The 12206-nt window shown below is 46.1% G+C and overlaps 1 protein-coding gene across 1 annotated transcript in view; it reads right to left on the reverse strand.

The window, feature by feature from the left end:
* The window catches only part of LOC147732517 (interleukin-18-like), a 240707-nt gene that overhangs the window by 39506 nt on the left and 188995 nt on the right, over nt 1–12206 (reverse strand). Inside the window, exon 4 of the mRNA XM_086957051.1 lies at nt 10633–10766. Within this exon, the coding sequence (XP_086813177.1) occupies nt 10633–10766 (134 nt within the window). The remainder of the gene's footprint in view (nt 1–10632; nt 10767–12206) is intronic.

A 12206-nucleotide genomic window follows, 5' to 3' on the forward strand; every position in this document is an offset into this window, starting at 1 on the left:
CATTACGTGACAACGCAGGTCCAGAATATAGTCAAAATGTCTCCACCAACCAGCGGTCGGAACAGAACCCCTTTCAGCAGTCCAAAAAGTTCTGTTAAATGACAACAGAAGGGACAGGCAACAAGAACCTTCAGTCAAAGAGGGGAGGGCAAGTTCTTCTCTACCGGGTCACGTTGGGGCTCCACCGGAACTGATAGAATTGGTAGTCTACAGTGTTTCTGGATGTTTCAGATTGGAGCTGGCGTCAGCATGAGAGCACCCCGTGGCTACGTCGTGGCCATTCCGCGAGCAATCATGGCAGTCACTCCCCACCGGAAGTCTGCGGGAGTCGGGGGTCCCGGTGACTGTTGTAGAATCTTCAAGGCTGAGGGGACGCTTTTGGGAATGGGGCCTATGCCCTAGCAGTCAAGCGTCTGAGTTCCACAGTTGCCCAGAGCCATCCTTGCAGGCCAGGCCCAAGTCTGTGGAGCCGACCGCCATTTCGTGAGCTCCGTGGCAGCCGCCTGTCGCTGTACCGCAAGATTGGGTGCAATTCCGTTGGATGGCGGGTGAGACGTTGTAATAGCAAGAGCAGGCGCAATTCAGCTGGCCGAGCGAGGCACTGTGTTGCAAGAGCGGGCGCAAGTCAGCTGGTCGAGTGAAGCGCTGGGGTGTAGCTGAGAAACCTCCACCTGGGGAGGTGGGGGAGGCTCGTTCGCGCCGCCTCTCCCTTCTAGTGCACCCCACGCCGTCTCCTGGCGCAGGTATATGTGATGGTCGGACCAGGGCACGTGTCTTCAGGTCAAACGGATTGTGGGACAAGGTGTGGAGCAGGTGCAATTCAGCTGGCCGAGGGAGGCACTGTTCCGGAAGAGCGGGCGCAAGTCAGCTGGTTGCGTGAAGCGCTGGGGTGTAGCTGAGAAACCTCCACCTGGGGAGGTGGGGGAGGCTCGTTCGCTCCGCCTCTCCCTTCTAGTGCACCCCACGCCGTCTCCTGGCGCAGGAATATGTGATGGTCGGACTAGGGCACCGCAGGACGTGTCTTCAGGTCAAACGGATTGTGGGACAAGGTCCAGAATGGAAGAGTCACTAAAAGGCAAAAAGTTCCGCCTGACCCTGGGAGCCGGCCGCCTATGTCGGGGGCGATCATTGGCCACATCAGGGCAACAAGACTTGAGGAGGGGGCAGGAGAAATCCCGGGAATGGCGGCATGCATTTGTATCGATGTTGCAGCAGGCTGCCATGTAAATAGTTATTTAATAAAACGTTTTACCCTGTTACTTTGCTGGTGTGTTGTATATATTTATAATATTTGTATAGGGTTTGCCGTTATTTTGGGCGAGGTGGGCGGCGGAGCCGAGCTGTCTTGCAGCCATTATGGTGTCGAGCTCAGTTCCTCTCACTAGTTTCGTATTTCTTATGAGGGGTTGTTCCTAATGTTTCTATTTTAGCGAGGTCAAAAAGAGGCCTACTGATTTTGCTTGATTCCTTTTGTTTTTTTAACGATTTTTCACTATCTGCAAAGACTAAACAGAGTATTGCGACTCTGTGCTTGTTTGTAAATAGAGAATGAACCAAAGAGAACCAATTCCAAAACAATAAATGCTAGGATAACAACCAATCAAATGGAGAGGGAAGCAGGCACGACGGATTACAACTGGGGCAAAGGCCTGCGTTACCTACCCTTCACTATCTGCAAAGAGAGAATACTCCTAAAAGAAAAGAGGGGGGGGGGCAGCGTTCAAAGCACATCAGCACATCAGCGTGCATAAACACGAAAATGTTTTTACCTACCACGTACTTGACATTTTAAAGCTTTTGATATTTGCTATTAAAAAACCATTGAAATTCACTGAAAAAACCATAGGTTATAGACCATATATAGTTAGGAATTAGCATTTACAAAACCTTGAAAATTCACTGAAAAAACCATGGGTTATAGACCATATATAGTTAGGAATTAGCATTTACAAAACCTTATTTTACTCACACAAAACCATTGAAATTTCATATATAGTTAGTTGCACTAACTATATATCGCGCACCCGCAATCCACTGCTGATCATGTCACATATTACATCATTCATGACATGGTCAGTGACATCACTGATGACATCACTGATGACATCTCAAATGACATCACTGATGACATCACTGATGACATCTCAAATGACATCACTGATGACATCACTGATGATATCTCAAATGACATCACTGATGACATCACTGATGACATCTCATTTGACATTACTGATCACATCACTGATGACATCATTCATGTGATAATACGATGAACCTCTTCAGACTCTAATATAACCTTAGAGACACTCAGTGTAAACAGACACTCACAGACTGTCACTCATCCATGGAGTTACTCACACACCTAGTCAGTCATGCAAAGAATCAATCACACCTCCATTTCCTCAACTATACAGTTATACACACCTTACTTATTCAAACATATACTAACACATATTTACTCTCTTATACAATCCCTGATACAAGTTCACAATGATCCATACAGCCACTCACACATTCACTGGCTCTTATGCACAGTTATTTGTATATGTCAACTCTCACATGTACTGTGTTTTACATATGTACTTACTTTGACATGGTAGCACTGAGATATCCATTCACTCACCAATACACTCATGCACACAGTCAACCGCCCATACAGCTGTTTCCACATGCACTTTTGAACCCATACATCTAGTGAATCAACTGCTCACACATCTATGCACAGAGTCATACACCTCCCAGCCACCCACACACACACTCAGTCTCCCATACAAATACTTGGGCAACCAATCAATAACCCATATAGTTACTCATATAGCTACTGATCAACACATGCAGCAGTTTACAGAACAACAGACATAATAATGCACACATTAAGACAGTTTAGTTACTAACCCATGCACTCAGTGAGACACATTTAATCACTCACTCATACAGTCATTCATGCACCTACTAAATCCTTCATCCAGACACTTATACATCCACTCATTCTTCAATATGTAAGACATATTTTAACTTTACAGAAACATGCAGTCACTGGATGTTGTCATCAGTGATGTCATCAGTGATGTCATTTGAGATGTCATCAGTGATGTCATCAGTGATGTCACTGACCATGTCATGAATGATGTAATATGTGACATGATCACCAGTGGATTGCTGGTGCGCGATATATAGTTAGTGCAACTAACTATATATGAAATTTCAATGGTTTTGTGTGAGTAAAATAAGGTTTTGTAAATGCTAATTCCTAACTATATATGGTCTATAACCCATGGTTTTTTCAGTGAATTTTCAAGGTTTTGTAAATGCTAATTCCTAACTATATATGGTCTATAACCTATGGTTTTTTCAGTGAATATATATATATATATATATATAAATATATATATATATATATATATATATATATATATATAGTCTTTTTTGTTGTTGTTATTATTTATAACATGAACCGAATACAAGCAAACATGCACAAAGGAGGGCAAAAAAAGAAAAAAAAAGTCACAAATTAGAAATACGGAGAAAGTGTATATTGTCAAGGAGAAATGTGTTGACGCTGGTATGGCAGTGATTTGTTGTTAGATTTGTAGAAGGCAAAATGGAAGGTCAACAATGAAGGCCTAAATTGTATGTGGGGACATTTTGTTTCCTTTCCATGCAATATTATTGAACTTTTACGCGCCTGGGGCTTAGTTGATTGTGTCAATGGGACCCAGGGGGACTGAGGCGCGAGCCGGTGTCCCCCTGGGAGAATTCGCGCGGTGGGTACAATCCACCGCGTGATTGGTTTCCAAGGCAAGGGGCGGGGCTAGTGGGGCGGGATCGTGAGTCAGGGGAGGAGGGCGGTTATGACGTAGGCAGAGGCGGTGTGAGGAGGACGTCGGAGCTTTGTCGCTCGTCTTTTTCTGAAGAGAATTTTGCCGTTTCTTCAGGCGGTTTGTTCCAGTGGCCGGAGCGAAGCTGTGGCAGAGTGCACACTATGGAAAAGGAAAGCGTTGTCCAGGACGCGGTGCGCGCTATTCTGGAGGCAGGGCGCGGTGACCTGCTAAGGCCTGGGGCAGCATTCCAGGTGGACGCAGGGTCCTAACAGCCCTCAACGTGCGGCGGCAGTGGGGGTAAGTCGAGCAGTGGCTGCGTGTTTATCAGCCTCGCCCCTCTCCCCCCTTCATGTTGTGCAAATTGAGGAGAACACAGCTGTGGTGGGCAGGGGGCGCTCTGCATTGCGAGGTGTTCGGGCAAAGAGAGCAAAGGCAAGAGCTACATCAGTGCCAGCAGCTCTGAACGGGAAAGTTTTTTAAAGCACTGTTCAGCGCGCTAAGAGGGCTGCCCCTAAGGGAATTAGGGGAAGGGCTGGTGGCTCCAGCAGTGTGCCAGCTGTGCTGCATAGGGGTAGTGTCCAATTTACTACCCAGCCTGTTCATGAGCCTTTTGACTATACAGAAAACGATTTTCACAGGTCTGCAGGAAGGGTGCATTTTCACAAAGTTGCGCAGAATGTCCCCAATGTACAGCACACTGAGTTACAGATTAACACAGCCCCCCCAGTGCTGGACAGCAGGCGCTATACTAATTTGGTGGACTATTCGGATGACAGTGAGGGGGATATGGAGGGACATGTCGACGGCGCAGATACTTCGACACACCCTGATGTCTCGTAGTTACAGGAAGATGGCAGGGGGGTTACAGGGGGCATGGGCAGTTTTGTATATTCCAGTATGCCACAGCCTAGAGGCCCCCCAAAGTCTGCAGTGTCAGTGGTTTCTCATGGAAAAATGTTTCATGCGGACTTGGTGGTTCCTGATAGCTCTATGGTAAATAAACACGCGGCAAGCCAGGATTTGGACTCATGGGTTCTGCGGGAGACAGGGCAGGACGGTACAATTCAATCTTTTCCTAGGTCTGATATTGTTTCACTATTTCCAGAGTCCCGCCCGCCACCTTGCCCTTCTCAGTTTGGTTTTGACTCTGAGTTTGGTCCACTACAGGGGCAATGGGTGTGGGTTGAGCATGCAAATCTTTCAACGCTGGAAGCGGCAGGACCATCCAAGGAACAGGCGTTGGGTAAGTCATCATTGACCTCCTACCGGAGCGGTAAGAAGTTGATGGCGGACTCTGATCTGGAACAGGGTTTTGGTTTTTCTTATGTTCCCTATGCAAAGCAATGTGCGGCTTTTGGTGAACCGGTGGCTCATCAAGGCGGATCTGGAGCGGATTTTTCATCTACGGCCGGGTTCTCTCAACGGAGGCCTGTGTCCTCTTGGAGAAAATATGATAGAGGTATTGGTGACGGTCAGATGCCAGGCACCAGTGCTGAGCAGGTGTACGGCTCTGAGCCAATGGTTAACACAGTTTATGACAATGATAATGTTTATGACAATTCTATGATCGATAATGTGGTACAAAAAGCGACTCCTGTGGTTTCTTCTAAGGTTGTGGGTGGGGGGGATCGGGGTACATTTACGTCTTCTAGTATCTTACAGAGGTCTCGTGCGGACTTCTCGACGGATCAAGAGCGGCGGCGGAAGAACAAAGAAGATCCTCAGGAGTTCCAGAAGCGGGCTACGCAGCTCACAACGGGTAAGCCTCAATGGTGGACTGCTTGGTCCCGGCCTTTAGCGGGTAGCAGTGGGTTGGATGCTGGTGCGGCTGAAGTGGTGTTTGCGAAACCTGCAGGAGTTGGGGAACATGTTTCTAATGTTTTACCTAAGTCTCGGCCTGTCTTGCATGTACAGGTTCGTGATACGGACGGCTCTGCGGCTGTTTCATCGGATTTGGCTGTTCAGGTGTCAAGTGCTGGCGGGTTGCATACAAAGCTTCCTTACATGGGCTTAGCTATGCCGCTTGGAATACACTTGTCTGAAAAAACTAAACGAAAAATTTGGAACCATGAATTTGTTGATGTTTTCCATTTATTGCATAGGGATATTCAATCCCGGGAAGGTTCCAAAGAAGAAGAATGGGAGCTGTTGCGGCGTCCCAGAGTCCCTAAGTCCATAGAGAATTGGACGGCTGCCTTTCTCATTTACGCAAGCGTGTATTGTGAGAGGTATCCGGAGAGGGCTTTGGCTATGTTTAAATATATTGACATAATTTGTAGGGCACATTTGCAGGTGGGAGGTTTTACCTGGTTAACTTACGATGAACAATTTCGTGCCAGAGTTAGTATATTTCATGACAAACCTTGGGGGGAGGTAGATCCCGAGCTCTGGTTACAATGGATGTCGATTAATCAGTCTCAAACCACGATTCATACAGCCAGCGGTTTGCTATATCATATCGGCCCTTTCTCCAGCTTCCCGCCCAAGTTGGGGCGGGATCTATGGGAAGAGCGCAATTGCCTGCAGCAGGTGCCTGTTGGAATTACAACTGTGGTACCTGCGTCAGGCAATATTGTAAATTCAAGCACGAATGTTCACAGTGTGGGGGGCGACATCCTATTACACAGTGCTTTCCCATCCAAAATTTTGCTGACGCAGGGAGGGGACAAAGAGGTAGAGGGGTTGGTCAAGCTGTTGTCCCAAAAGGCTCCTACCCCGGTTAAGTTACAGGCTATGGTAAGTTGGTTGGATGCATATCCCGATTCAGAAGCGGCAGCTCAGCTGAATTGGAGTTTTGCAGTTGGTTTTCGTTTGGGTTACCAGGGGCCTAGATGTCATCGTTGGGCGGATAACTTAAAGTCAGTCAGGGAGCTTCCCCAGGTGGTGCGTAACAAACTTGATAAAGAAATACAGGCTGGGAGGGTCGTGGGTCCATTTAGGGATTGTCCTTTGGATAAACTAATTGTATCTCCTTTGGAGGTGATTCCTAAAAAAGCAGCAGGTGAGTTCCGGCCCATACATCATTTGTCGTGGCCGGAAGGACAGTCTGTTAATGACTTTATATCACAGGAGGATGCAAATGTCACATACATGTCAGTGGACGATGCTTTGAGGCTAGTGAGGCTAGCTGGTTTAGGTGCTGAGTTGGCGAAATGCGACATACAATCAGCTTTTCGTCTTTTACCAATTCACCCCATAGATTTTGAGCTGCTTGGAATGTATTTTGACGGAGCTTTTTATGTCGATAGGGCTCTACCGATGGGGTGTTCTATTTCTTGTGCCCTGTTTGAGAAATTTAGTACATTTTTACAGTGGTGCTTGGTACAGAGATGTGCGAATGCTTCGGTGTGTCACTACCTGGATGACTTTTTGTTTATCGGACAGGCAAAGGTGAGTCAGTGTACTGCAGTGTTGAATTGTTTTCAGGACATGGCAAATGAGTTTGGTGTGCCTCTGGCTCCAGACAAGACGGATGGCCCCTGTACAAAGCTTACTTTCCTGGGTATCGAGATCAATACAGACTTGATGATGGCACGCTTACCACCTGAGAAGGTGGTGAAGATTAAATCTTTCCTGTTGGAAGTGCTGGGTAGGCACAAGATAGAGCTAAGGCAGGTTCAGCGTTTGCTAGGGTACTTGAATTTTGCGTGTCGGGTAGTGAGAGCAGGCAGAACGTTTTGTAGAAGATTGGGTTTCGCCATGGCGGGTGCTTCATTGCCGCACCATAGGATCAGACTGACTAATGCTGTAAAGGAGGATCTTCGGATATGGCTACAGTTTTTGGAGAATTTCAACGGTGTATCATTCTTTTTTCTGGATGATAAAACATTGTGGCAGATTCAACTGTTTTCAGATAAGGCTGGGGCACATGGGTTTGGTATATTCTGGGATGGACAGTGGTGCGCCGAGCGATGGCCAGACCGTTGGGTGCAACAAGGCAGGAGTATTGCTTTTTTGGAGTTTTTCCCGCTTCTGGTAGCTTTGAGAGTGTGGGGTGAGGAGTTTAAAGACAGAAGTGTGTTGTTTCACAGTGATAACTTGGCGGTTGTGGACCTGGTCAATAGACAAAGGGCGAGAGATGTGCATGTTTTGCACTTATTGCGTCAGTTTATGCTGTGTAATCTTCAACTGAATATAGTGTTTCGGGCAAAACATATCCCGGGTGTGAATAATTCAATAGCAGACGCATTGTCCCGTTTTAATTGGCAGGCTTTTCGGGATTTGGTGCCACAGGCTGACAAGGTCAAGACAAAGATACCTACAGACGTTTGGGCAATGGGAGAGTAAGGATCGTCGAGTTGGTGGAGCAATCCATTGCGATGTCTACCAAACGATGTTATCAGAAAGCCTGGTTGGAGTTTGTAAATTATGCAGAATCCCAAAATCAGACCTGTATGGTGGTGGGAAACGAAGAGTTCATTTTGCAGTATGTATTATATTTGATGGACAAGGGCCTGTCACATACGACGATTGCGGGTAAACTTTCAAGCATTTCTTTTTATGGTGATTTATTTTTTGGTAAGGAGGTTGGGGGTGGGATATTACTCAGGAGAATGTTGAAAGGTTTCCGTAAATTGAAGTCACGTCCTTTGGCGTTGTGGGAACCTATTACTTTTGCTCTGTTACAACAGTTGTTGTTGTTTTTGCCACAATGTTGTTTTGATGGGTGGGAGGTCTCTCGTTTTAGACTGGGTATGATTTGGTTATTTTTTGGGGCATTTCGAGTTTCAGAATTGTTGGGGCTGAAAGGTAAGTTGGGGATTCACACTAATGAAATGCAAGTGCAGCAAGGTGAATTGAGTATATGGTTGAGGCAGTCGAAAACAGATCAAAGGGGGAAAGGGACATGGATTGTGTTACGCAAGTGTGGGGTGGAGGATTGTTGTCCGTTGGGGGAATGGCTTGCTTTCTCACACTCCAAGTTTTTTTGTGAAGGAATAATTTTTTGCCACCAGGATGGAAGTTTTATTACGTCCTTTCAGTTACTTGCGGTTTTGAGAAAGCTTCTAATTTTAGCAGGTCAAAACCCTTTATTGTTTGGTACTCACTCATTCAGATTCGGGGCTGCAACAGAAGCTGCAAGGTTGGGTTGGGACAAAGATGTGATACAACGAATAGGCAGATGGAAATCAGATTGTTGTGGTAGATATGTCCGGTTATGAAGGTTTGTTTTCTTTGTATGCCAGTCTAATATTATCTTTTTGTCCTCACAGGACGAGTTAATCCTCTGCCACGAAAAATGAGGACTTGGATCGTAGGCCATGCTTTTGTTAAATGGTCGGCCGCCTTTGCGGAGCAACAGCTTTGTGGCAGATCTTTGGGTTTACACGGAAAAGGTCATGAGGTATTTTGGTATGGTTTGGGAGGGATGAAATGGGGTGCGTTGTTCTCAGTGCTCTCTAAATTATCCACAGACAAAGTGTTTCCGGACTTGCTAATTCTTCATCTAGGTGAGAATGATTTAGTGGAACTCTCTGGTCTAACACTTATCAAACCAATGAAGTTGGATCTAGCGGTGTTAAAGGAAAACCGGTCAGGTACGTCAGTAGTGTGGACAGAATTTATCTTTCGTCAGCAATGGAGAGGAGCTAGGAGCCACACTGCAGTTGAAAAGGCATGTCGCAAATTAAATAGAGCAATGAAGCTCTGGTGTACGGCGATGGGCATAAAGGTTTTATCACATGGACTCATTACAGGTGTTGAACGACATTTATTTCATGATGATGGGGTTCATTTATCAAGAATGGGGCAAGCTTATTAATTAATGGAGTTGCGAGATATGTTGGCAAATTTTTTGGGGGAAAATTTATGGTTCGACAGCAAGGTTAATTAGAGTTGTTCAATTTTCATTTTCTATAATTTGGGTGGGGCCAGGAAAACGCTTTGGTTTTCCTGGGTGGCGTTGTTTGGGGTTGGGGATGGTCTAGAGCGGGCTTATCCTTTTCCTCGGGGGGGGGGGGGAGGGAAAAGATGAATTTGGTGATTATATGATGACATAGCTTAATGCTGGTTAGTACAATTTGGGGAATTTTTGGATGACAAAAATATTGGAAATGTTTTTTGGTTATAGATAAATAGAGTTAACTGTTTTCATTAGGAGGAACTGTTTTCGACTGTCTTAAAATAAATAGTGACCTTTTTTGCTACAAACATCAAGTGTGGATTGTTCTTATTGCGCGATGGGACCCAGGGGGACCGAGGCGCGAGCCGGTGTCCCCCTGGAAGGATTCGCGCGGTGGGTACAATCCACCGCGTGATTGGTTTCCAAGGCAAGGGGCGGGGCTATTGGGGCGGGTTCGTGAGTCAGGGGATGAGGGCGGTTATGACGTAGGCGGAGGCGGTGTGAGGAGGACGTCTGAGCTTTGTCCCACCCACCCTCCCTCTTTTTTGTTTATTTTCTTTTTTATATTTAAAAAATAAAATAAAAAATAAATCGTCACTTTTGGGACAGTCTACAGTTCTTCTGTGTTATATTTTCTTTAGGCGCTGTTTGTGGTTGGGGATGGTCTAGAGCGGGCTTATCCTTTTCCTCGGGGGTTGGGGGTAGGGAAAAGATGAATTTGGTGATTATATGATGACATAGCTTAATGCTGGTTAGTACAATTTGGGGAATTTTTGGATGACAAAAATATTGGAAATGTTTTTTGGTTATAGATAAATAGAGTTAACTGTTTTCATTTGGAGGAACTGTTTTCGACTGTCTTAAAATAAATAGTGACCTTTTTTGCTACAAACATCAAGTGTGGATTGTCCTTATTGCGCGATATGTAAACCTCGGCTCGCTGAAAATGAAATACACTTTTTTTCTTACCTTTAAGACAACAACCCTATCCGCCGCACATAACAGGTAGTGCTTCCGGTTTACTTCCACTCTAAACACAACTGGCAATCCGCTCTTGGGGTTTGTGTCTCTGTAATAGTGAAGGAAGAATTTGACGCGGTCTCCTGGAAATAACAATAAAAATAATTATTCTCCAAAAGAAGCCGCCTGGGATAACGTCCAAAACAACTTCAAGGAAACGTAGAAAAGATAAGGAAGAGATGAGTGACAGCTTTCAGCAAAGACGTGACCTGCTTGCGCCTGCTGAGCATTTTGTGAAATTGCTCAATTATCACAATTCACAATTTATGTAGCTATTCCCCCCGCACGCGCACATACGCAGATACTCAAACAGCAGGTGAATGTGGCGATGCTGCGCGCTCAACGATATTTGTTTTATTTATTTTTTTCTTAACTTACCTGAAATCGTCCGTTTGCCGCATTTTACAACCCCCCACCCTGCCCCTCCCCACTTCACGTCACCGCCTGGTGGCACGCCCTATAAGGGCCTTGGCTGGTAAAGTAGTGTATAGTGCATTGGCACAGTAGGCTGTGATGTAGAGTTCAGTTCCGTAGACTAGAGTGTTGCAGAGTAGATTGCAGTGGCTTGGCGTGCAGTGGCATAAAGTAGATTGTTTCAGAGTAGAGTGAAGTGGCGTAAAGTGGAGTGCTTCAGAGTAGAGTGGAGTGGTGCAGGGTAGAGTACAAAGGTGTAGAGTGCAGTAGCGCAGTGTAGAGTGGTGTAGAGTGCAGTGGTATGGAGTGCAGTGGTGCAGAGTAGATTAGAGTGCTGTGGAGTGATGTAGAGTGTTGTGGCGTAGAGTCCATTGGCATAGAGTGCAGTAGAGTGACGTAGAGTGAGTGTTGCAGAGTAGAGTGCAGTGGAGTACAGTGCAGTGGCATATAGTAGAGTGTAGAAGAGAGCAGTAGCATAGAGTACATTGGTGCATAGTAGGATAAAGTGGCATAGAGTACAGTGACATAGAGCGTAATGATGCTGAGTGGCACAGCGCGCAGTGGCGCACAGTGTAGTGGCGCAGAATAGAGTGCCGTTCAGGTCAGTGTCGGACAGTACAGTTTTTCAGAGTAGAGTGGCGCAGAGTGTAGTGGCGCAGAGTAGAGTGTCACAGTGTAGAGAGGCGCAGAGTAGAGTGGCGGAGAGAGCAGTGGCATAGCGAGGAGTGGTGTAGAGTGCAGTGAGACAGCGCAATGGTTTAGTGTGCTGTAGTGTGCAGTGGCATAGAGTACAGTTCCGGAGAGTGCAGTCTTGCAGAATAGTGTTGTAGAGGGCAGTGGCGCAGAGTAGAGTGGCACGCAGTAGAGTGGTACCGGCGGCTAGGGGTAGGTGAATCGGCCCAAACCACAGCGGAATGAACACCATGACTCAGGTGTCACGAATATCCACTGGATACCGCATGGAGTTATACTTTCAACACAGTTAGGCCACTTCACTACACTGTGGGTCTAATTGCTCGCAGCTATTGAGAAGTGGTAGGTAATATTCACAGCGACCACTTTGTGTAAATAGTTCACTCACTAGGTCCTGAGGAATTGCCACGGATCAT

Source organism: Lissotriton vulgaris, chromosome 2_1 (genome assembly GCF_964263255.1).
Source record: "Lissotriton vulgaris chromosome 2_1, aLisVul1.2, whole genome shotgun sequence".
Taxonomy (NCBI): domain Eukaryota; kingdom Metazoa; phylum Chordata; class Amphibia; order Caudata; family Salamandridae; genus Lissotriton; species Lissotriton vulgaris.